The 27,063-nt window shown below is 37.9% G+C and overlaps 1 protein-coding gene across 8 annotated transcripts; it reads left to right on the top strand.

Moving 5' to 3' along the window:
• Positions 1–4,727: 4,727 nt before the first annotated feature.
• LOC149556232 (large ribosomal subunit protein uL11c-like) lies at positions 4,728–9,701 on the top strand. 8 transcript variants are annotated; one of them, XM_089830368.1, is made up of 4 exons: positions 4,728–4,839; positions 4,976–5,216; positions 5,589–5,761; positions 5,932–7,554. In XM_089830368.1, exons 2-4 carry the CDS (start codon positions 5,159–5,161, stop codon positions 6,103–6,105), a joined length of 405 nt encoding a protein of 134 aa, XP_089686494.1. In that variant the 5' UTR covers positions 4,728–4,839; positions 4,976–5,158; the 3' UTR covers positions 6,106–7,554. The 8 variants fall into 8 exon arrangements, with proteins under 8 accessions (XP_089686494.1, XP_089686498.1, XP_089686500.1 ...); XM_089830372.1 differs by lacking the exons at positions 4,728–4,839; positions 5,932–7,554 and adding an exon at positions 9,403–9,701 and having other exon boundaries at positions 4,846–5,216; XM_089830374.1 differs by lacking the exons at positions 4,728–4,839; positions 5,932–7,554 and adding an exon at positions 9,301–9,701 and having other exon boundaries at positions 4,846–5,216.
• The last annotated feature ends 17,362 nt before the right edge of the window (positions 9,702–27,063 follow it).

Genomic DNA, 27,063 nt, shown 5'->3' with positions numbered 1-27,063 from the left:
TTTTTTCATGTGGCTAGTGGCTCACAACCGTTGTCTTACCTGGGATAATCTTTGTAAACGTGGATTTCAGGGCCCCTCTTATTGTGTTTTGTGTGGTAATGGAGAGGAGTCTGTCTCCCATCTGTTCTTCCATTGCTCCTATTCTACTCAGATATGGCACCTTTGGTGGAGCACTTGGGGTTGCTCTTGTCGGCATGCTTCCTCTTTGCCTGAGTTCTGGGTCCGCTTGGGTACTGCTCCCTCTAAGTCTTCTTTTCTCCATGCTACTTGGATTGCTGGCCCATCTTTCATGCTTTGGCATATCTGGTTGGAGAGGAATCATCGCATATTCCAAGATGTTCGGCTTGGTGTTTTGCATCTTTGGTGGAAAATATTACATTCTCTTCAAGAAACTATTCTTGTGAAGTGTGAGCTTGATGGGGGTATGGATCCGGTTGATCTTGCTATCTGTAATCACCTCAATTTTCATCTGCAGGATGGGGCTGCAGCTCATAGGTTTCCTTCTATGTCCAGGCAACTTCACCATCAGAGGAAGGGTCGGGTTAACCGGGATGGGCACTGGACTCCTCCTCCCTGTGGAGTTCTGAAAATTAACACTGATGGTTCTTCCCGTGGGAATCCTGGTCCGGCTGGTATTGGCGGAGTGGCTCGTTGTAGTACTGGGGATGTTAAATTTTTCTTCTCAGTTCATAAGGGTGATTATACTAACAATCTCATGGAAGCTCAGGCTATTTTATATGTTGTGGAACAGTGTTGCTTGCGGGGATGGAGTAAGATTATCTGTGAGTCTGATTCCTAGGTGGTGGTGAACATGCTTTCTTCACAAGAGCTTGAGGATGTTAGTTGGCAGCTGGCCACTGTTGTTAAGCAGATTCTTTTCTTCTCTTCCTCTTTTCAGTTCATTAGGTTCACGTATATTCCTCGTGAATGGAATAGAACTGCTAATTGTTTAGCCAAATGGGCATCTAGTCATGATCCAGGTTGGAATATTAGGGATAGGAGGCAACTGTCCTTTGAGATGGTGCAAGAATTTGATGATCTTGTTGCTCAGGATCGAGTTCCTTGTTGAGCTCTCCTTGTTGTATTCCTTTCTGTCTTAATAAATTTTTACCCCTCTTTTTGCATGTAAAAATAATAACAACAATAAGATATTAAAAAAATCATTAAATACAACTAGTTATTTCTGGATACATTGTTGTGGAGGAATTTTATAGTCGGTAAATGAAAACAATATTATATGGATACATTATTTTGGAGGAATTTTAATTGTCTGTTGTTTTGTACTCCCTGATCAACCAATATAAGTGGTTATGTCATTGACTGTACAACAATGTGGCTGCAAATTTGAACTTAATTCATTATATATATACTTATAGTAGCATTGCATAATCATCTTTAAGTTCCAACGACTTCATCATTCAGCTTCTTTGTGCTATTCCATGCTTGCTTGGTCTTCTCTATCTCTCCTTCAACAGGCTCTACCTCACTAATTTCTGCAATTTTTGACTGTAGGTAGGGATTCCAGCTTCAATCAGAGCCCTTGTTTAAACAATTCTTGCTGGTGATTTGAGTGTAAGGAAGCTAAAATAGTGGAACAATTTCCTACACTAAACTTGACAAGAGGGTTTTGCAAAAATTCTCAAATCTTTACAGTAGTTAGTGGAACTTAACAAAAAAAACATAAACAACATGCATATCACAACTCAATCATTTATGTGGGAAAGATCCTTTTGGGAGAAAAACCCCATAGTCCAAAAGCCGGCCAAATATTATTCACAAATCAATAATAGATTAAGATATACTTGCAGAGCAAACTTCTCATGGTACTATCACCAATGGAGATCCAGAGGCAACTGAATAGCTGTCAGACTTTCCAAATACTTCACAATGCTCAGACGTAACACAACACCCACATAAAATAGGGTTTCCTTTTAGGGCAAAAAGGCACAAAGTCTCCACCATTAGATCTATGACCTAATAAATGGTCAAGATTCACATTGATAAATTATATATGAAATTTTGTTTTGGGGCCATTGCTCCATGTCTTCTATCTCAAAGTAGTTCTCTAACTCTTAGACCCAATCTAAAAAAATGTCAGGGTCAAGCTCAACTTTAAAATCAGCAATATCCACCCTTACATTGGGAGTTTGTTCTTACGATGCTTTGGCCACTTCAGCCACTCCACAGTTCTAATATCCTAGCAGGATTTCCCAAGTTCTCTTGTTACTGCTTGGATACATTCAATTATAATCTGGCCTTAAGATCCTCTAATTTTCTGAGCACTTCCTCAGCGTTCATTCAAGGGCCTATATTTCTCCTGTCCCTCCATCCCCAATTGTAATGACTGTAATATCCTCCCCTGATTTGAACTTTGACTTGTAGAAATTTAACTTAAGGAATATTGTCAAACACTTTGTATGCAAACTCATAAAGTTGATTTCCTCAATAAATTACTTTCCAATGAGTAGGTTTACGAACAACTATGAAGTGACATTAAAATGCATAATACCCATCATAACATTTTCACAAACACTTGGCACACATTCAACAATATATGAAAAATCTGGAAACTCTTTCAATCTACTGATAAAGGGTGATTTTTAAATGTAGATGTGCACTTACAGCTGCCTTAAAGGCTGCAACAACTATTCAGACTTGTATTCAACAATTATTATGCAGAGTATCAAAATTTGACAGAAGAAACCTGGAATTAGTCGCCATAGTATTATGCAGATGTAGTCGGCAGCCTTCCAAACTTCTAATCAGCCGAAAAAACAAGTAAACTTGATACCAACACTGTTCACGCCGTACTGTAGCAAAATACTGTTCATGCCAACTGTAGCAAAAATACTGTTCATGCAGCACTATAGCAATAACTAACTTCAGATCTGCACCTCAAACCCTTGTAAATTTCTTTATGCGAACGCCCCAAATGAAACCCAGTGTGTTTCCTGAAGTGAAAACACCATTGATCCTCCTGACTGTGTCTTCCAACAGCGAAGAGAATGCTAGCAAAGAGGGATTCCGTCCTCCAAGCCCGATAATCAGATATCTAGCAACATAACATTAATCTTCATCCAAGCATACAAAAAAAAAGCTCTTCCATTTCTTTTATAGTGTTCTCACAAGAGCTCAATCCTTCGTTTTCTCAATGTGGGATAAAACATAACTCCCTTTATGTACCTTATGTCTCCAATGTGTTATAAAAATAAAGGGAACTCTTTTAATTTAAATATTTCCCACAAACTATAGTCTATGCATTAATAAAGTTAAATATTTAAATTTAACTTTATAAAATGGCTTTATCAATGCATAAAAAATCTTATCAATGATAAATAAGTTTTCCTGTCGATTTTAAACAATTACCATCGACATACCATTATGACTGAATGTCTGGCCATGTCCAAGATGACTTATTATAAATAGTAAGTATGCCCAAAGTTGCCTCAGAACCCCTCAGAAAGACCTGCAACTGAAATTGTCTAGGCCAAATGGCCTCTAAGCCCCTTTAATGTCCTAGTTAGCCTACGGGACTGTGGGGAAATAGGCTAACGACAACATCATGCTATGAATGCTAGAAAGGGGACATTACAATGACTCCCTTCTGGACCATTGTATAGTGCCCTGTTACCAAAAACAGATGTAGTCAAGGCTTCCATCCTGCAAACAGCTCTAACAAAATTTGTGAAAAGCACAAAGAAACATGAACAAATAGTCAATCCCTTCTATTATTTAGCTAAATGGCTACATATAAACAAAAGTGCATTACCATCTCCCTCAGTTCGGCCATAGCTCACTCCAAAACGCTTATATGTAACCACTACCGCCAATCCATTAACAAAATCAACAATCCAAAACAGGACAGTCATAACAGGAAACATGGCAGTGACAGTTACAAGCCAAAAGTAGGGAACACCAAAACAAAAGGACTCAAGAGTAATGCCTTCCTAGAGGTGATGTAGAAAAAATGTCCATTAGGGAATCTTTGGTTACATTATAATAGAATACTAGTTTTAGTAGAGTGGCTTGTATTGATTTTGTTGTATTTTTACAATTAAAACATTTCCTGTTAACTTTTGTCAGTCACGTTTTCAAACAAATGTGCCGTGACTATTCAACAGAGTGCTAGAATTAGTGATTTTATTGTTATTTTAATAGTAGAAACACCCCTTAGATTTCCCTTTCAGTTCTGAATTATGCGCGTGCATTTTGATGTTATTGATTTGTTCCTCTACTAGAAAAGCGCTATTAGATAGTGTCCAACAACCATATGTTCAGTTCTATGTGTTGTGGGTATCCCAATGGAGGACCATTTTTCCTTGTATACAATCAAAACATTTGTGAGTAGCATGTTTCAATCATATTCTCAATTATACGTGCTTTTGCCATTTTGGTATGCCAATGGAGTACAATTTTCAATAATTTACTTAAATATGTGTGGCACATGTCAATGGGGCATTCTTTTTGAACTTTTATAGTGATTTTCCTATTTTGTTTTGGAAATAAAAATATGGTAATTTTTGGATCATGTTTTCATTTAAAATCAATATGTATTGTGGGTATATTTATACTTGATAGGAAACCAGTTTTCAAGTTTTCTTAATTAATGAAAACAACTGCTAGATAACAAATTTCAATCATGTGTCTTGGGTCTATCATTGGAACACCAAATTTCTTGCTTACCTTGTGTTTGTTTTTGTCTTTTAACAATTAGAACACTCTTCAGAAATGTTTTATGTTCATTTTTTCAGTTGTTTTGTCGAAATGTTTGCGGGTTACTAGTTTTATGGTTTCTTAGTGATTTTTACCTTTGCCTTGTGCAATAAAAGACACCCATAGGTAGGATTTTCCTCACATTTTTAGTCATATGTCTTGTACGCAGGCCATTAGAGAACCATTTTTCCTGGTTTTCCTTGTGATTTTCTTCCCAAATTAGAAACGTTCATTGAGTAACACTTTTGTCATTTAATGCTAGATTTTCAGCTTGTAAGGCACAGGGTTCAAACTTCAAATACACTTTTGTTTTTGTTAGCTGCCTGGGCTTGATCTTGGCTTTTGGAGTTCTTCAACAGAGGTTACACATGCAGACTGTCCTGGTGATCCTGTGTAATACAGTTAACGAGGGGAATCACAAAGCTCTGTAAAGGGTAAAGTCCCAATGAGCTCACCTCTGTGTAGCAGACGATGGTTTTGCCTTGCCCATTCAATTGCGTCTTGTGGGTATTTTAAAAATTTAAATAAAGTACCATTTCTTTGTTTCCTTTGTGATTTTTTTAAAATTAAGGAAACAACATTGGAGTAACAATTTCGATTTACACTTCCAAATATGTGTCATCTGGGCATGTCAATAGAATACCAGTTTTCTCGGTTTCCCTGTAAGTTTGATTTTTTCATAAAAGAAATACCCTTGGCAGGTATTTATCTATAGTGGTTTTAATATTTTGGGGATATGCTTGTTTCACTTGCTCTTGAGTATTCTGGGCAGTATTTTTTGCCATTTTTCTCATTTTATTAATAACAATATTTGTGGGTTTGCTGTTGATAGTTATAATGCTTAAGTGATAAATTTGTGCATTGATTGTAAACAGTGATTGGAGTGGTAAAGTTGGCACTAGATGCTGGCAAGGCAACTCCAGCTCCTCCGGTCGGTCCAGCACTGGGATCTAAAGGTATAAATATCATGGCCTTTTTCAAGGAGTACAATGCCAAGACCTCGGACAAGGCTGGATATGCCATTCCTGTTGAAATTACAATATATGATGTGAGTTTTAGAACTTCATGGTTTTCTTTTCAAAATTATGTTATAATTTTTTTCATAATTTGAGTTTGGGAATATTATTTCTTTTGGGTTTTTGAGCTATATTCGAATCCATCATGGAAAATGATCCTTTCGGAATAATGTGAAACTGTTGGGTTTCGATTATTTACAAGGCTGGCTTAATTTTATGTGTGAGGAAGATTAATACCTGGGTATTGGGAACACCCTGCCTCCAGAGACCAGTCTGTGTTCTCAGCTGGAGAAGTTTTCTGCAGCCAAGCTTTAAGCTCTGGCATCCTAATAATAATGTGTTGCTGTTTGAGACCCATGCCCCACCAGCTCAATAAAACCAAATCAGAAGTTCTCAGTTTGTAGTAGAAAAATGAAAATAAAATAAATATGTAGCACTGAACTAAAATGTCAGCTATCCAGCTTTGCTGATATTTGTATCAGTTGGCTGTTTCCTTCTCCATCCAGAATCCTCCTCCTATTCTTGATTTTACTGATTGTGGAAGAAATCGTGACAAATTAATTGGTTGTGGTCTATGGATCCCTTGATCTATCTCCATTGTTAAATTACAGCGTACACATATGACCTGGATTTTGCTATCAGAATCCTCTTTATTTTCTCAATTCCTGCTATTTTCACCAGGCGGTATGTATGCTTATTTTCTTTGCTGTAGCTGAGAATAGCCAGGTATTAAGATATTTTGAATTAGCTTAGAACGTCTGCATTTAAATTTTTTTTCACTACACTCAAAGTTATTTCAATTCATTTAGCATTTGTGTCAGTATTTCATTTTATGTTTTAAATGTATCTAAATCAAAAGAATTACAAGACAATTAACCTCTTGGGAAAAGTATCAACGAGCTCTTTTGTCTGTGTAGTTGTAGTTTTACTAATTAGTAATTAGTTTTTGGTGTTGAACCTTGGGATCACTCACCGAATCACTTATGATTAAGTTTCATCTTTCAGACAACATGTTCAATCATTTCTTCTAATCTCAAATATTATTGACAGGAAGAGAGTTGTATCCTGGGTGCATTTGTTTCCAATTAATTAGTTTTTTTTATACGGCATCATTTTTTTTTTTGAATTAAAAAAGTTTAATCAACACCAGAGAGTCATATCAGAATGAAGCAACCACAGAAAACCAGCCCTCACCAAAATACAAAATGGAGGGAGGTAGCCTAAACACCTAAAGGATTAGCCCTTATCAGACTATGCACATTTTATACATAAGTGCCTTATTTTTACAGCAGACAAGACCATCTTAGCAAAAATCAAGAGGTACACAGGTGGCCTAGGATCTCTGCTAACCATTCCTTGCTGAAAAGAGTTATCAACAGGGGCTATTGCTGAGGCAAGAGGAAAAGATGTGTTTGCCCCACTTTCATCCATGCTCTTTGTGTAGTGTTGGCTGTGGTCAGCACTTTTCCTTTCAGGATCCAGATGACAGTTTTCCATGAGACTGCTAAGATCATCTACCTCTGATTGAGTAAGAAAGCTCTGAAACTTTACAATATACTGGGCGGCCTTGACTTCATCTTTATATATTTGCAGAACTCCATCGTGCATCAGCTTCATGAATCTGGACTTTGGAATCTCCAAGCAAAAAGATACCTGAGACATTATATAAAAGTGTATGATGTAAAGTTGTAAACTTTCTGCAAATTTTATGTGATCAGACTGAGATAATAACTTCTATAATTGTTTGCTGAAGATGATCTTCCTTCTATTCCAGACTTGATGAAGATATGTCAATATCAATTTAATATTCTGAAATGTTTTTGTCTCCGCAAGTATTTGAATTAGGCAGAATTGCTTAAAGCAGCAGACTTGTTCTATTTTGTGTGTCCTTTAACTGCATTCCCACCCTATATAAATACGCAACCAAAGGGCATGGCTCTATAAGAGACATGTCCCTATCTAGGTCAGCCTTTATTAGTTTCCTAGAATTGGCACTCAAGGAATAAGATCATTAGTTAGTGTTTATCCTAACTAATTTGACAAGTTTAGACTTATCTATTTAATCCAAAGGAGACGCCAATTTCTTACTAAGACAAGGCAATCATTTATATAGTCTATCATTAGAAGGGCATAGAATTAATACTCAGATCTGTATGATCTGTACTGTCAGACCAGCATAATTGTGAAGTTACCGAATTAACATGTGAGTTTAAGATTAAATTCAGTAGGGCACCTTCTGACATTTTAAAATATTTCCTTGTTGCTGCCTTTCCAAAGAAACCTTAGTACTTCACCAGTAAGAGCAAACCAAAATCTGTTAAGATACAAATCAAAAGATTTAACATAAGCAGCCAAGATTTCACTCCTCAAAAATCCGATAATACTTTTCCAATCAATTGGATACTGCATCATTTTTGTTTTATATGTCATAATTTATTAAATTGTCTTTTTGTTTTTGCTCCCATATTTCCTGTGTTACTCATACAAGGTAAAAATAGACTTGTTTTTAGAGCTTCAGTAGAGTTTTGTCCAGTAAGTGCTATTCTGGCTTTTTGAGCTGTTGCCTTGAGTCTTTAGCCCACATGAGTGATTGTACTTGCATGCAGAACTTAAGCTCTGGAACTTTTTGATGGATTTATTGGGAATGTTTGTGTTAGTGCTTTAAAGACATCAGGGCTTCCTGTTCATAGAAAATCATAGTTGTCTTTCTTTATATGCTGTATGCATTATATCCTTGGAGATAAAAGGATTTTGTATTCACATAAAGATTCAAATTTCCTAATTTAAACATTTTGCAAATAATGGTTTATCTCGCTTGACAACAGGATAAAAGCTTCACTTTTATTCTGAAGACTCCTCCAGCTTTAGTTCTGCTAAAAAAGGCTGCAGGTTATTTTTAATAGTTTTGGTTGCAATTATTTCTGTAATGTATTGATTATGTGGTATTGTTTGCTTCAACCAACGAATGCTTCAGATAAACAAATGGATGCAGCCATATCTAAAAAGTCACAATTATCATTTCTTTTAGTTCTTCCAATGGCAGTGGTTGCAGTGTAACTTATGTTAAATTTATTGTGACTAAATTGCCTCAGTTTTATTGTGTATGGTGCTATCAAGTATTTGATAAATTTCTACTTTAACTGCGTTAGTGAAATCACATTTCATTTCATACAGTTTATTTTGATTTGTTGTATGTGCACAGTGGTTTGAACTTTGAACATTCATATGTAGATGCAAAGCATTTTGAACTGTTTACAATGGCTTGTATTATGGCATCATTGCTTCATGCTGAGCAGTTCATGTTTTAAATTTGTTTCAACTTTCATCTCAAAATATATAGAAGGCTGCTGACGATTCATCCATTCAGAAAAAAGGAGAAATACAACTAAAGTTATGTTAATTTATGAAATTAAACTAAATACAACCAAATTTATGTGAAATTATGAAATTAAACTAACTGCCTCTATGTAAGATTCATCCGTTTAGCACAAATAGAAATACAGCTGAAGGAAAATTAAAATTTCCTTAAAGACTGCCTCAAAAGCCAAGCTGATTGCCTTGACTTTTGTAGGCAAAACCTTATAAGCCTGCAAAGTAGAACTGAGACAATTGAAGAGATACCACATATTCAAAAATCATGAAGGCAGTTTGTTGAAATGGCTCAGTGAAACAGGTACGAGATGAATGTAAGAATTCCAATCAGTTATAGGGGATTCTCGGCTGCTAAAACTTCTTTCTGAGGCTAAGAATGGCACACTACACATTCTCACAGCATGGAAGAAAAGTTATCAGATGGACTTGGACTCGACATCAACAGGATCCAGAGTTAAATGCTCAGATACAACCTCCCACCAGACAATAATGTATGGAAGCTTCTGCTATGTTCTAAAACATATGCCGATCCTTCTCTTTTTATCCATCTTCTAAATGTAAATAGGATTCTATCTAAAAAAAATGATGCAACTTGCACTCTATGATGTTATCCTTTTGGAGTTCTTCATGCTTTTGGTAACCATTAATCTAGATAACTATGTTATATATTTCCATTGCCATATACACAGTGGTATCAGATGGACATTGACTCAGCATGGACACATAGCCAGAGTTACAATGCTCAGATGTAACCTCATATCATACAACATTGTATGGTAGCTTCTTCTACATCCTAGAAGTTATGCCGATTTATCTTTTAAAGGAAAATACGACCTTCTACAAAAAAATGACGCAACTGGCAGTCTACGATGTTATCTTTTTGTAGTTCTTTATACTCTTAGTAACCATTGATCTAGGTAGTTTTTGTTATATGTTACCATTGCCATAAGCACTTTTTCTTTCATACTTCTCCCTGTGGCCTTACCATGGCAACCTTAAGGGACTTTTTATTTTCCTATCTGATATCATATCAAGAAAAAATTCCTAAGTTGTGTCTCTTCTTTGTTATATGCCTTTGTTACTGGTTTGCTACCCCGCAACCTTGGATTTGGGTTTGATTCATTTCTAATTCAGGTTTGGAGTTCTATTAACTATGGTACAAATTTTTCCAAATCAAGGAATAGATTCGAGAAATTAATGTGAGTCCTTGGAAATCCAAACTGATTAAATTCACTTTGTAAGTTCTAGTATCAATCTGATATATATTAATAAAGGAATAGTAATTAATAAACTCATTACTATTCCTGACAGTGAATTTGATTGTGGTCCATGATTGCAATATTGCTATCAGGATTTAACTGTGTAGTTTTTGAGTCAAACTTGAATAACGATAGCTATCTGGTTGTCAAGTAACCCTCTATTTTAATATTTCAAATATTTACAAAGTTCAATTCAGAATATATATCACAAGCCAATTCACCATTCAATGGTAAATCCTGACTGATAGGTTCCTTTTGCTCCCTGTTAAACTTCTAATAGTAGCTTCATGCCTATCAAGACAGACTATCAGAGGATCTATAATGACTGGAAAAAATTTGCTGTTGAAGCTATAAGGCAACTCCTATTGTCCCAATTGTTGTTAATTTGGAAAGCACTGGATTCATAGAATCTGAAACAATTGAATTACATCAGCAAGAAAACATAAATAGGGAAAGCTTTAAATCTCCACAATTAGCTGTATATGCACCCACTGGCTGAAAGAGGAAGCATGGACTGTGTAATGTCCCTTGGTTGCCCAATCCAACAAATTAGGACAATAACCAATTTTTGATTACCTATTTTTCTCAATTGATCCCAATTAAACTCAGCCAAGATGTTATCTAACGATATCAATTGTTTATATATAGATTTTGATGTAAGGGTGTAGCAATGTTTAATATTAATAATTTAAAGTGCTATAGTGTTATCGATACCCTTGCACAATCAATATGTATCAGTAATTGGACCTTTATGTCTGTAGATATTACTTTAGCCTGTATGAATAATCTTTGCACTTCTATGATGGACGGTATACCAGATTTGTTATTTTCTTTCTATTACACAAGTTTGAAAAGGTACGATTCTCTCAAGAAAGAATATTCGATAAGATAAAACTGAAAATCTCCTTCTGATAATAGCAATAATGCTGTGTCTGATATGTTGATATGACTGGAACTAAGAATAAGCTGCTATGCCATATATATATCGATATGAATCTGCAGCTATGAGCATACAACTTTTAATGATGGGTTGTTGTTTCTGATCTCGATATATAATCTTACAATAATAATTGACGATGTTGATTCTGAATTGACAATATGAGAGGATCCTCGGATTTATGTAACCATTTCTGTAACTTGGTCAATTTGCTCAATCGAGTTATCCAATTAGGATTCTATCAAAGATCAAAGGTTTTCTGAATGATCCCCAAATAAATGGATTTAATTGCCATCTTATATCTTGTAAATCAAAGGTATTGCACCTCATCATGTTGACGAAACACATCTCTTCCCAATCGGCCTCCATAATAAATCGGGTTATTCAAAGCATACCAATTAGTCTATTTGCATAGTCGCTGTCTAATCTAGTGTAACACTATCATTAATGATGCTTATAGATCTCAATCGCTGCCATCAATTACTCCCGTCGTACTACTTTGTTAACTATTTGCTTTGGGGTGTAGACATCATTGCAGTCATTCCTTTCATTTCCAGTGGTCATCAATCTTTGTTGTTGTGACGAGCAAATATTCTAATAAATTTCACTTAGATTAACGGTGATTTTGATTCATAAGAATTATATGGTTTATTTATTGCTTTTAGATAGTTATATTTTTAAGAATTTGTATTATATCTCTTTGTTTATTATTAATATATTTATAAGATATTACACTTTCAATATATATTGCTATTATATATTATCATAATATATGCGTAATATATTATTGGCAATTAGTGCTTTAATTATTATTATTACTTTCCTAATATATTATAAATATATAATATTTTGATATTATTTATGATAATTAATTAATTATTTTATTTATTGAATTCTTCTTAGAAGTGGGGACATTACAGTCCATCCATCTCAAATTTGTTTGTCCTCAAGCAATTCAAATCTTTAGTGTGAGTGGTGGTTTGTTGTGTCGATATCCACTCTGATAATCTTGCGCGATAATTTCTATTGGAGGTTAGAATGACACTATATAAATCTATCAAATTAGAAAAACTTAATATTACAAAAATATTGAGAAATAATTCAAAAAAGAAACTTATCTTTGATGTATCAGGTGCTTCCCGCTCTTGTGATGTATTGCCTTGTCCCATGCTAAGTCCACAGGAATAATCCATATGAACCCTGGGAGAGACTTACCTCTTCCCAGGTCTCTAGGGATATCTCTTTATGATTAACCCTCTCTATTTGATCCTTAGGTGAGACATTATCTCTTCCTAAGGCCTCTTATGGATATCCATTTAGGACTATCCATATCTATAATCCTTAGGAGAGACTTTATCTCACCCTAAGATCTCTATGAGTGTCCTCTTAGGACGTACTCATCTCTTTGATCCTTTAGAAGAGACTTTATCTCATCTTGGGTCATTAGGGATATCCCTTTAGGATCACCCCTTTCTATTTAATCCCTAGGAGAGACTTTATCTTAGCCTAAGGTCTCTAGGGATATCCTTTTAGGATTACCTGTCTCTATAGTCCTTGGGAGAGACTTTACATCACCCTAAGGCCTCTATGGACCCTTTAGGACTATTTGTCTCTATAATCCTTGGGAGAGACTTTCTCTCGCCCTAAGGCCTCTAGAAGTGTATGGTCTCTATAGTTCCATACAAGGAGATTCGTTGAAAATACTTTGAGTTTAACTAAATATCTGGCATTAATTTGCCTGTTTTATTACAATTTTTCTTTCTTCAATAAAATGTTCACTAACTTATTTGTTGTTCCAAAATAGTTTCCATAACTACAAGTGAATAATTTTACTAATTGCTTATTCCATTTTGTTTTCCCTTCTCTAGTATCAGTTACTGATTTCATTCTCAAATTTATTCATCAAGTGGAATTTCCTCAAAAGAGCTAGAATTCAGAAGGAACCTTATTTTCCAGAAGATCAGCTTAGCTTCATATGGGCTTTCTCTATTTTAACCTTATGGTGATTGGGTCCATTACCCACCCATAATGACATGTTTGTATATTCATTTCATTGATTCCTTTTTTCAAAATTTTCAAGATTAAGATTAGAGATTTTAAATTGCTAATCCCCATCAAAACACAAATGAGTATGTTGCTGGACAGTTCCATTACTAAATGGGGTTTCTTAATTTTTTCTTTCTCCATTCAGTAGCATGAAGGTCATTCATTTGAGTGTAGATGAAAGGAAATGTGCAATTTAGAAAAAATATGCAAACAAGTATTCAGTATCCACGATGCAATTTAGAGACAAGCATACCATCAAGATGACACAAGATGTAATAAAATCTTTACGATGGGAAGACCGACACTCATGTATTATTTCATGAACAAAGGTTGCAATATAGTATATAGTATATGCTACAGTCTCAAATCTTTAAAAGCAGTCACGTGCTCAATGTATTCTTTCATGAATAAAGTTTACAATCTAGTATATACCATAGTCTCTATGGATACTATTAAACGTCAAGCTTTCTAATTGCACCTTATGTGAACAAGAAAACGAGAATCATCTCATTACACATGTCAATCTATGCTTCCTCTCCTCACATGTACAACTTACAAGAGATGCCAACCCAATCTTATTCAACAAGCCAAAGATTACGATAACCAACTTCAATAACTATTCATATGCTTTCTTTTATAGAAATGACTATAAGTTTGCACATTACCACTAAGTAGTATTACATAAGCCATGTCTCCCTCATTTTTTTGAGCATTAACTTTTCTAAATATTTTTTTTTTTGGTAATGTGCAACCCATGTTAAATACTTTTCCAATATTACATACATCATGTCATGTCCTCTTCTTGAAATAGTATTAGTTAATAAATAATAATATTAATATTATAAATATATAAAAAATAGTAAAAATAATTAAATATTTGTTAAGTTAAACAAAAGGTCATTTGCATGAATGGAAAAGTTGTGTCTCCTTGAAATGAGAGCTATAAAAGGGAGAGATGAGAACTTCATTTGGAAAAAAAGGGAAGGGGGAAGAAAGTGGGGAGCATAAGAATTAAGGAGGTATTGAGAGAAAGGAAAGGGTTGTAATTATGAAGGTTGTAACTCTTTGAAAGGGTTATGATTATGAAGGGTTGTACTCTTCGAAAGAGGATCAACTATGAGTGGTCATAACTTGCTAAAAGACATACATGATTAAGAGGAGTGACCTCTCACTCACATGAGAAGATATAAAGGAGAAGGATGATCGAAAGTGTTAAGTTTCCCAGGTTTTCCAACCATGTTGTAACTTGTAATGGCACTTTTAGAATTTTACGTGTTTTTTAAGTTACTATTATAATGAATATATATGTGATATAAAGAGGCACGTCTCTTGTAGAGACATGTCTTTTGTTAATATATTAAACTCACATTAGTTTTTCGATTATGGTAAAAATAGGTTTTGAGGGGACCAAAAACCCTGGACAAAAGCAAAAACAAGATATAACTATAATGTCCCACCAAGTTTTACAAGGATCTAGAACCTACAAAGACACCATGGAAACAAAAAACACTAGGTTTTACAAGGACCTAGAACCTACAAAATAGACATCAAGTTTACAAAACCAGGTTTTACAAAGACCTAAAACCTAGAAACAGTTCAACATACTGAAAAAAGCTAGAAACAAAAAATAACCAGCAACAAGACTAGGACTAGCTACCCAAACCAGCAACAACAACTTAAACCAGCTCCTTAATCGCCTTAGCCAGATCCTTACTAGCATCCATAGTCCCTTGAAGGATGTCATCCACCGTCGATCTTGGAGTAGCTTCAATAGCTTTCTTTGTACTCTGCCTTGTCCTCTTACTAGAGCCTCCAATCAGCTAAACGACAATAGGGAAAATAATTTCCTCATTGCTCTTTCTCCCAATACTCACTGCTATTGCACATAGATTTGAGGTAACCATATCCATACATTGGGCACTATCCTTGACTAGTTGACACAACTCCATTTCATAGGCCTTAAACTCACATTAGTTATTGTTATATCACAAATAATATTTTCTAAATGTATTATAATGATTATGTAATAATCTTATATATATTATGGGTAGGTGCAGGATCACGGTGTACCAAACTATGGCCTTAAGTGGCAGTGAAAAATCAAAAAATCAGGGTTATGTCAACTTGACAAATAATTTAAAAGTGGTTATGGACTTTATATCAAAAAGTTGTAAGAAAATAATCTGTAGGAAATTGAATGTAGTTTTTAAACTACTAGGCCTTACTAGGAGAAAAAAATAATTGATTGGTCAAAAGTTTGAATTTTAATGCAGTACTACAATAATTTTAGGGCAAAAATAAAAAGTAGGTGTATTTCTGACCACCTTAATCAAAATCAAATGATAATATTTTTTTAATATAATTATAGATATGAAAAGTAGACTCATGCCCGGATGTGATGCATATTTTTCGGTATTTTTATTCCAAATAAATAATTAAATATGAATTTTCTACCAAAACTTTTTCAGAAAAAAAAAGTCTCGTGTCTGACCACCTTAACTAATAGAAAATTTTACCAAATTTATTTATTTTTATTTTTTTCTTATACTAGGCGAAGCATAGAATGTGATGCAACTTTTAGATTTAAAAAATGTTATACCGTTTGAAAATGATAGTTGTTTTTCAATTAGTATGTCAATCAGCACTTTACAATAATCTTCATTCATAATTAACTAATAAATACTTATCGATCTCAGAATTTGATAGAAATTATATTGATGGAATCTTGAGAGCGATATTAAATTTTATTTTTTTCGTTTCATTCAATTTCAATCAAAATAACATTGTCAGACGACTACCCGAAGTCTAAGTATTACTAAAACCTTCTTCAAACACGTCTTTTGGGTTGACTGGGTAGGCTTGGTAAATACCAAGCCTAATCGGATATCGGATTTCAAATCGGATATCCGATATGGCTAGGTGAATTTTGGTGAGAAATTTGAAATCCCAACCCATTTTGGAGGGAAAACCGGATTTAAGACTTATAGCTTATGATTTATAATTTTTTTTTGTCATATTACTATGTAAATATGTATTATAATATATTATATATATATAATAATGTAATGTAAAGATATAACATATAATATATTATGTTATTCTCATTATAATCTATAAATATAATTTATATTATTATTATTTTTACTAAATATAATAACGTAATATATATATATATATATATATATATATATATATATATATATATATATATATATATATATATATATATATATATATATATATATATATATATATATATATATATAAGTATGTTATTAATATATATGTATGTTATTAATATATATGAGTCAAAGGGGGTCATAGGTTGACCTATGACCCCCTTCGACCCATTACATAACAACATATGTCCTTAGGGGTCCTAAGACCTCTAGTGACATATTAGAATCGTTCTTATGGGTCGAAAGAGGTCATAGGTTGACCTATGACCCCCTTCAATGCATTACATGACGACATATGTCTCTAGGGGTCCTAGGATCCCTAACGACATATTAGAATCGTTCTTATGGGTCAAAGGGGGTCATAGGTTGACCTATGACCCCATTCAACCCATTAAATGATGACATATGTCCCTAGGGGTTTAGGACCCATAGGGACATATTAGAATCGTTCTTCTGGGTCAATGGGGTTCATAGGTTGACCTATGACCCCCTTCGACCTATTAAATGATAACATATGTCTCTAGGGGTCCTAGGACCCCTAGGGACATATTAGAATTGTCCATATGGGTCAAAGGGCGTCATAGGTTGACCTATGACCCCCTTTGACCCATTACATGATGACATATGTCCCTAGGGGACCTAGCATGCCTAGAGACATATTAGAATCATTCATATGGGTCCAAGGGGCTCATAGGTTGACTTATGATCCCCTTCGACCCATTACATAATGACATATGTCCCTAGAGGTCCTAGGACCCCTAGAGAAATATTAGAATCATTCTTATGGGTCGAAGGGGGTCATAGGTTGACCTATGACCCCCTTCGACACATTACATGACGACATATGTCCCTAGGGGTCTTGGGATCCCTAGGGACATATTAGAATCGTTCATATGGGTCAAAGGGGGTCATAGCTTGACCTATGATACCCTTCAACCCATTACATGAAGACATTTGTCCCTAAGGGTTCTAGGACCCCTAAGGACATATTAAAATCGTTCATATGGGTCAAAGGGGGTCATAGGGTGACCTAAGACCGCCTTTAACCCATTAAACGACGACATATGTCTCTAGGGGTCCTAGGACCCGTAGGGACATATTTGAATTGTTCATATGGATCAAAGGAGATCATAGGTTGACTTATGAACCCTTTCGACCCATTAAATGATGACATATGTCCTTAGGGGTCCTAGGACACCTAGGGACATATTAGAATTGTTCATATGGATCAAAAGGGGTCATAGGTTGAACCTATGACCCCCATCAACCTATTAAATGACGACATATGTCCCTAGGGGTCCTAGGACGCCTAGGGACATATTAGAATTGTTCATATGGGTCAAAGGGGGTCATAGGTTGACCTATGACCCCCTTTGACCTATTACATGACGACATATGTCCTGAGGACCCCTAAGGACATATGAGAATCATTGTTATGGGTCAAACAGGGTCATAGGTTGACCTATGATGCCCTTCGACACATTACATGATGGCATATGTCCCTAGGGGTCCTAGGTCCCCTAGGGACATATTAGAATCATTCATATGGGTCGAAGGGGGTCATAGGTTGACCTATGATCCCCTTCAACCCATTAAATGACGACATATGTCCCTAGGGCTCCTAGGACCGCTAGGGACATATTAGAATTGTTCATATGGGTCAAAGGGGGTCATAGGCTGACCTATGACCCCCTTTGATCCATTACATGACAACATATGTCCCTACGACCCCTAGGGACATATGAGAATTGTTCTTATGGTTCAAAGGGGATCATAGGTTGACCTATGACCCCCTTCAATGCATTACATGATGACATATGTCCCTAGAGGTCCTAGGACCCCTAGAGAAATATTAGAATCGTTCTTATGGGTCAAAGGTGGTCATAGGGTGACCTATGATACCCTTCAACCCATTACATGATGACATATGTCCCTAGGGGTCCTAGGACCCCTAGGGACATACTAAAATTATTCTTATGGGTCAAAGGAGGTCATAGGTCAACCAATGACCCCTTTTGACCCATTACATGATGACATATGTCCCTACGGGTCATAGGACACTTAGGGACATATTAGAATTGTTCGTATGGCTGAAAGGGGGTCATAGGTTGACCTATGACCCCCTTTGACCCATTACATGATGACATATGTCCCTAGGGGTTTTAGGACCCCTAGGGACATATTAGAATGCTTCTTATGGGTCAAAGGGGGTCATAGGTTGACCTATGACCCCCTTCAACAAATTACATAAGACATATGTCTAAAAGGGTCTTAGGAACCCTAGGGACATTAGAATTGTTCTTATGGATCAAAGGGAGTCATAGGTTGACCTATGACCCCCTTTGACCCTTTACATGACGACATATGTCCCTAGGGGTCCTAAGACCCCTAGGGACATATTAGAATCATTCTTATGGGTCAAAGGGGGTAATAGGGTGACCTATGACACCCTCAACCCATTACATGACGACATATGTCCCTAGGGGTCCTAGGGGTCCTAGGACCCCTAGGACCCCTAGGGACATATTAGAATCATTCTTATGGGTCAAACGGGGTCATAGGTCAACCTATGAACCCTTTTGACGCATTACATGATGACATATGTCCCTATGGGTCATAGGACACCTAGGAACATATTAAAATTGTTCATATGGGTAAAAGGGGGTCATAGGTTGACCTATGACCCCATTCGATCCATTAAATGATGACATATGTCACTAGGGCTCCTAGGAACCCTAGGGACATATTAGAATTGTTCATTTCGATCAAAAGAAATCATAGATTGACATATGACCCCCTTCGACCCATTAAATAATGACATATGTCCTTAAGACATATTAGAATTGTTCATATGGGTCAAAGGGGGTCATAGGTTGACCTATGACCCCCTTTGACCCATTACATGATGACATATGTCCCTAGGACCCCTAGGGACATATGAGAATCGTTCTTATGGGTCAAAGGGTGTCATAAGTTGATCTACAACCCCCTTCGACACATTACATGATGACATATGTCCCTATGGGTCCTAGTACCCGTAGAGACATATTATAATCATTCATATGGGTCGAAGGGGGTCATAGGTTGACCTATGATCCCCTTCGACCCATTAAATGACAACATTTGTCCCTAGGGGTCCTACGACCCCTAGAGACATATGAGAAACATTTTTATGGGACAAAGGGGGTCATAGGTTGACCTATGAACCCCTTCGACGCATTACATAATGAAATATTAAAATCATTCTTATGGGTCAAAGGTGGTCATAGGTTGACCTATGACCCACTTCAACCCATTACATGATGACATATGTCCATAAGGGTCCTCGAAACCCTAGGGACATATTAGAATAGTTCTTATAGGCCTAAGAGGGTCATAGGTTGACCTATGACCCCCTTTGACCCATTACATGGTGACATATGTCCCTAGGAGTCATACGACCCCTTAGGGACATTTTAGAATGCTTCTTATGGGTCAAAGGGGGTGATAGGTTGACCTATGACCCCCTTCGACGCAATACATGACAACATATGTCCAAAGGGGTCCTAGGACCCTTAGAGACATATTAGAATCATTCTTATGGGTCAAAGGGGGTCATAGGTCAACCTATGACCCCCTTCGACCCATTAAATGATGACATATGTCCCTAGGGGTCCTAGGACCCCTAGGGACATATTAGAATTATTCATATGGGTCAAAGGGCATCATAGGTTGACCTATGACCCCCTTCGACCCATTACATGACGACATATGTCCCTAGGGGTCCTAGCACCCCTAAGGACATATTAGAATCATTCATATGAGTCGAAGGGGGTCATAGGTTGACTTATGATCCCCTTCAACCCATTACATAATGACATATGTCCCTAGAGGTCCTAGGACCCCTAGGGACATATTAGAATCATTCTTATGGGTCAAAGGTGGTCATAGGTTGACCTATGACCCGCTTCGACATATTATATGATTACATATGTCCCTAGGGGTCCCCAAAACCCTAGAGACATATTAGAATCATTCTTATGGGTCAAAGGGGGTCATAGGTTTACAATTGACCCACTTCGACACATTACATGATGACATATGTCCCTAGGGGTCCTAGGACCCCTAGAAACATATAAGAATGCATCATATGGATCAAATGGTGTCATAGGTTTACCTATGACGCCCTTCGACCCATTAAATGATGACATATGTACCTAGGGGTCCTATGACACCTAGGGACATATGCAATCATTCTTATGGGTCAAAGGGGGTCATAGGTTGACCTATGATCCCCTTCGACCTATTAAATGATGACATATGTTCCTAGGGGTCCTAGGACCCCTAGGAACATATTAAAATCGTTCTTATGGGTCAAAGGGGGTCATAGGTTGACCTATGACCCCCTTCAACCAGTTACATGACCACATATGTCCTTAGGGGTCTTAGGACCCCTAGGGACATAGTAGAATCATTCTTATGGGTCAAAGGGGCTCATAAGGTGACCTATGACCCCCTTCGACCCATTAGATGATGACATATGTCCCTAGGGGTCCTAGGACCCCTAGGGACATATTAGAATCGTTCTTATGGGTCAAAGGGGATCATAGGATGACTTATGACCCTCTTCGACACATTACATGATGACATATGTCCCTAGGTGTCCTAGGACACTTAGGGACATATTAGAATGCTTCATATGGGTCAAAGGTTGTCATAGGTTGACCTATGACCCCCTTCGACCCCTTAAATGATGACATATATAGCTAGGGGTCCTAGGACCCCAAGGGACATATTAGAATCGTTCATATGGGTCAAAAGGGGTCATAGGTTGACCTATTACCCCTTTTGACCAATTACATGACGACATATGTCCCTAGGGTTCCTAAGACCCCTAGGGACATATAAGAATCGTTCTTATTGGTCTAAGGGGGTCATAGGTTGACCTATGACCGCCTTCGACCCATTACAAGATGACATATGTCCCTAAGGGGTCCTAATAACCCTAGGGACATATTAGAATCGTTCTTATGGGTCAAAGGGGGGTACCTATGATCCCCTTCGACCTATTAAATAATGACATATGTTCTTAGGGGTCCTAAGACCCCTAGGTAGATATTAGAATCGTTCTTATGGGTCGAAGGGGGTCATAAATCAACCTATGAGCCAGTTTGACCCATATGAACGAATCTAATATGTCCCTAGGGATCCTAGGGACATATGTCGTCATGTAATGGGTCGAAGGGGGTCATAGGTCAAACTATGACCCCATTTGACCCATATGAACAATTCTAATATGTCCCTAGGGGTCTTAGGACACCTAGGACATATTTCATCATGTAATCTGTCGAAGGGGGTCATAGGGGTCATAGTTCAACCTATGACCCCCTTGAACTCATAAGAATGATTCTAATATGTCTTTAGGGGTCGTAGGACCGCTAGGGACATATGTCGTCATTTAAAGGGTCAAAGGGGGTCATAGGACAATCTATGACCCCCTTTGACCCATAAGAACGATTCTATTATGTCCCTAGGGGTCCTAGGATCGCTATGTACATATGTCATCATTTAATAGGTTGAAAGGGGTCATAGGTCAACCTATGACAACCTTTGACCCATATGAAGTATTCTAATATGTCCCTAAGAGTCTTAGGACTCTTAGGGACATATGTCATCATGTAATGTGTCGAAGTGGGTCATAAGTCAACCTATGACCCCCTTACACCTATAAAAATGATTCTAATATATCACTAGGATATATGTCATCATGTAATGGGTCGAAGGGGGTTATAGGTCACCCTATTAGCCCCTTTGACCCATAAGAACTATTGTAATATGTCCCTAGGGGTTCTAAGACCCCTAGAGATATATGTCGTCATGTAATGTGTCCAAGGGGGTCATAGGTCAAACTATGACCCCCTTTGACTCATGAGAACAATTCTAATAAGTCCCTAGGACCCCTAGGGACATAAGTCCCTAGAACCGCCTTTGACCCATATATACCATTCTAATATGTCCCTAGGGATCCTAGGACCCCTGGGGACATATGTCATCATGTAATGGGTAGAACGGGGTCATAGGTCAACCTATGACCCCTTTTAACCCATATGAATTATTCTAATATGTCCCGAGGGATCCTAGAACCCCTAGGGACATATGTCGTCATTTAATGGGTCAAAGATTCTAATATGTCCCTAAAGGTCCTAGGACCCCTAGGGATATATGTTATCATTTAATGGGTCAAAGGGGGTCATAGGTCAACCTATGACCCCCTTTGACCCATATGAAGTATTCTAATATGTCCCTAGGACCCCTAGGGACATATGTCATCATGTAATGGGTCAGAGGGGGTTATAGGTAAACCTATGACCCCCTTTGACTCATAAGAACGATTGTAATATGTCCCTAGGGGTCCTAGGACCCCTAACTATATATGTCATCATTTAATGGGTCAAACGGGGTCATAGGTCAACCTATGACACCCTTTGACCCATATGAAGCATTCTAATATGTCCCTAGGTGTCCTAGGACCCCTAGGGACATATGTCATCATGTAATATTGCGAAGTGGGTCATAAGTCAACCTATGACCTCCTTTGACCCATAAGAATGATTCTAATATGTCCCCAAGGGTCCTAGGACCCCTAGGGACATATGTCGTCATATAATGAGTCGAAGGGAGTCATAGGTCAACCTATAACCCCCTTTGACATATATGAATGAATCTAATATGTTCCTAGGGGGACATATGTCATCACGTAATATGTCAAAGGGTGTCATAGGTTAACATATGACCCCCTTTGAGCCATAAGAATGATTCTAATATGTCCCTAGGTGTCATAGGACCCTTAGGGAGATATGTCATCATTTAATGGGTCAAAGGAGGTCATAGATCAACCTATGACCCCCTTTGACCGATATGAAGCATTCTAATATGTCCCTAGGGGTCTTAGGACCCCTAGGGACATATGTCATCATGTAATGGGTCAGAGGGGGTTATAGGTCAACCTATGACCCCCTTTGATCCATAACAACGATTGTAATATGTCCCTAGGGGTCCTAGGACCCATAGCTATATATGTCATCACTTAATGGGTCGAAGCGGGTCATAGGTCAACCTATGACACCCTTTGACCCATATGAAGCATTCTAACATGTCCCTAGGTGTCCTACGACCTCTAGAGACATATGTCGTCATGTAATGTGTCGAAGTGGGTCATAAGTCAACCTATGACCTCCTTTGACCCACAAGAATGATTCTAATATGTCCCTAGGGGTACTAGGACCCCTAGGGACATATGTCGTCATGTAATGGGTCGAAGGGGGTCATACGCCATCTTATGACCCCCTTTGACCCATATGAATGAATCTAATATGTTCCTAGGGGTCCTAGGACCCCTAGGAACATATGTGATCATGTAATATGTCGAAGGGTGTCATAGGTTAACATATGACCCCCTTTGAGCCATAAGAATGATTCTAATATTTCCCTAGGTGTCCTAAGACCCTTAGGAAGATATGTCATCATTTAATTTGTCGAACGAGGTCATAGATCAACCTATGACCCCTTTTGACCCATATGAAGCATTCTAATATGTCCTTGGGGGTCCTGGGATCTCTATGGACATATGTTGTTATGTAATGGGTCGAAGAGGGTCATAGGGTGACCTATGACCCCTTTTGACCTAGTAAAAAGATTCTAATATGTCCCTTGGGGTCTTAGGACCCCTAAGGACATATGTCGTCATGTAATGGGTCGAAGTGGATCATAGGTCAACCTATGACCCCCTTTGACCCATAACTAGGGGTCCTAGGACCCCTAGGGATATATGTCATCATTTAATGGGTCGAAGGGGGTCATAGGTCAACCTATGACCCCCTTTGACCCATAAAAACAATTCTAATATGTCCCTAGGAGTCCTAGGACACCTAGGAACATATGTCATCATTTAATGGGTCAAATGAGGTCATACGTCACCGTATAACCCCCTTTGACCTATAAGAACAATTCTAATATGTCCCTAGGGGTCCTAGGGACATGTTGTCATGTAATAGGTCGAAGGGGATCATAAGTCAACCTATGACCCCCTTTGACCCATAGAAATGATTCTAATATGTCCCTAGGGGTCCTAGGACCCCTAGGGATATATGTCATCATTTAATGGGTCAAAGGGGGTCATAGGTCAACCTATGACACTCTTTGACCCATATGAAGCATTGTAATATGTCCCTAGGTGTCCTAGGACCCCTAGGGACATATGTCATCATTTAATGGGTTAATGGGGGTCATAGGTCACCCTATGACCCCCTTTGACCCATAAGAACGATTCTAATATCTCCCTGGGGGTCCTAGGACCCCGAGGGACATATGTCACCATGTAATTGGTCGAAGGGGGTCATAAGTCAACCTATGACCTCTTTTGACCTCTAAGAACGATTTTAATATGTCTCTAGGGTTCCTAGGACCCCTAGGGACATGTCATTATATAATGGGTCGAAGGGGGTCATAGGTCAACCTATGACCCCCTTTGACCCATATGAAGCATTCTAATATGTCCATAGGGGTCCTAAGATCCCTAAAGACATATGTCGTCATGTAATGGTTCGAGACCTATGACCCCCTTTAACCCATAAGAACAATTCTAATATGTCCCTAGGGGTCTTAGGACCCCTAGGGACATATCTTGTCATTTAATAGGTAAAAGGGTGTCATAGGTCATCATATGACCCCGTTTGACCCATGTGAAGCATTCTAATATGTCCCTAAGGGTCTTAGGACCCTTAGGGACATATGTTATCATGTAATGTGTCGAAGGTGGTCATAGGTCAACCTATGACTTCTTTTGACCCATACGAATGATTCTAATATGTCTCTAAGGGTCTTAAGACCCCTAAGAACATATGTCATCATTTAATGGGTCGAAGAGGGTCATAGGTCAACCTATGACTCTCTTTGATCCATATTAACGATTCTAATATGTCCCTACGGGTCGTAGAACCCCTAGGGGCATATGTCGTCATATAATGAGTTGAAGGGGGTCATAGGTCAACCTATGACCCCCTTAGACCCATATGAAAGATTCTAATATATCCCTAGGGGTCCTAGGACCCCTAGGGACATATGTCATCACGTAATGGGTCATGAACAATTCTAAGACGTTCCTAAGGGTCCTAGGACCCCTAGGAAAATTTGTCATCATGTAATTGGTCAAAGGGGGTCATAGGTCAACCTATGACCCCCTTTGACTCATAAGAATGATTCTAATATGTCCCTAGGGCTCCTAGGACCCCTAGGGACATATGTCATCATTTAATGGGTCGAAAGGGGTCATAGGTCAAACTATGACCCCCTTTGACCCATATGAACGAATCTAATATGTTCCTAGGGGTCGTAGAACCCCTAGGGACATACGTCGTCATGTAATATGTCGAAGGGGGTCAGAGGTTAACTTGTGACCCCCTTTGAGCCATAAAAATGATTCTATGTCATCATTTGTTGGGTTGAAGGGGGTCATATGTCAACTTATGACCCGCTTTGACCCATATGAAGCATTCTAATATGTCCCTAGGGGTCCTAGGACCCCTATGGACATATGTCCTCAGGTAATGGGTCAAAGGGGGTCATGACATATGTCCCTAGGGGTCTTAGGACCCCTAGGGACATTTAGAATCCTTCTAATTGGTCAAAGGGGGACCAATTAGAAGGATTCTAAATGTCCCTAGGGGTCCTAAGACCCCTAGGGACATATGCCATTATGTAATGGGTCGAAGGGGGTTATAGGTCAACCTATGACCCCCTTTGATCCATAAGAATGATTCTAATATGTTCTTAGGGGTCCTAGCACTCCTAGGGACAAATGTCATCATTTAATGGGTTGAAGGGGACCTATGACCCCCATTAATCCATAAGAACAGTTCTAATATTACTCTAGAGGTACTAGGACTGGTAGGGACATATGTCGTCATTTCATGGGTCAAAGGGGGTCATTGGTAAACATATTACCCCCTTTGACCCATATGAACGATTCTAATACGTCCCGAGGGATCCTAGGACCCCTGGGGACATATGTCATCATGTAATGGGTTGAATGGGGTCATAGGTCAATCTATGACCCCCTTTAACCCATATGAATGATTCTAATATGTCCCTAGGGATCCTAGGACCCCTGGGGACATATGTCGTCATGTAATGGGTCAAAGATCCTAATATGTCCCTAGGGGTCGTATATGTTGTCATTTAATGGGTCGAAGGGGGTCATAGGTCAACCTATGACCCTCTTTGACCCATATGAAACATTCTAATATGTCCCTAGGGTTCCTAGGACCCATAGGGACATATGTCATCATGTAATGGGTCAGAGGGGGTTATAGGTCAACCTATGACCCCTTTTGAGCCATAAGAACGATTGTAATATGTCCCTAGGGGTCTTAGGACCCATAGCTATATATGTCATCATTTAATGAGTCGAAGGGGGTCATGGGTCAACCTATGACACCGTTTGACCCATATGAAGTATTCTAATATGTTCCTAGGTGTCATAGGACCTCTAGGGACATATGTCA

This window comes from Cupressus sempervirens, chromosome 5 (genome assembly GCF_028749045.1).
Source record: "Cupressus sempervirens isolate cs-2001-9-10 chromosome 5, ASM2874904v1, whole genome shotgun sequence".
NCBI classification, from domain to species: Eukaryota; Viridiplantae; Streptophyta; class Pinopsida; order Cupressales; family Cupressaceae; genus Cupressus; species Cupressus sempervirens.
This window is presented reverse-complemented; position numbering and strand designations above follow the sequence as displayed.

Excerpts from the sequence above, each read along its gene's own strand:
- LOC149556232 (XM_089830368.1), top strand. The coding sequence starts at position 5,159 with ATGAGCTCACCTCTGTGTAGCAGACGATGGTTTTGCCTTGCCCATTCA. Across the intron at positions 5,217-5,588 it reads TGCCCATTCAATTGCGTCTT|TGATTGGAGTGGTAAAGTTG; the intron begins GTGGGTATTTTA and ends GATTGTAAACAG. Across the intron at positions 5,762-5,931 it reads TTGAAATTACAATATATGAT|GCTGGCTTAATTTTATGTGT; the intron begins GTGAGTTTTAGA and ends ATTATTTACAAG.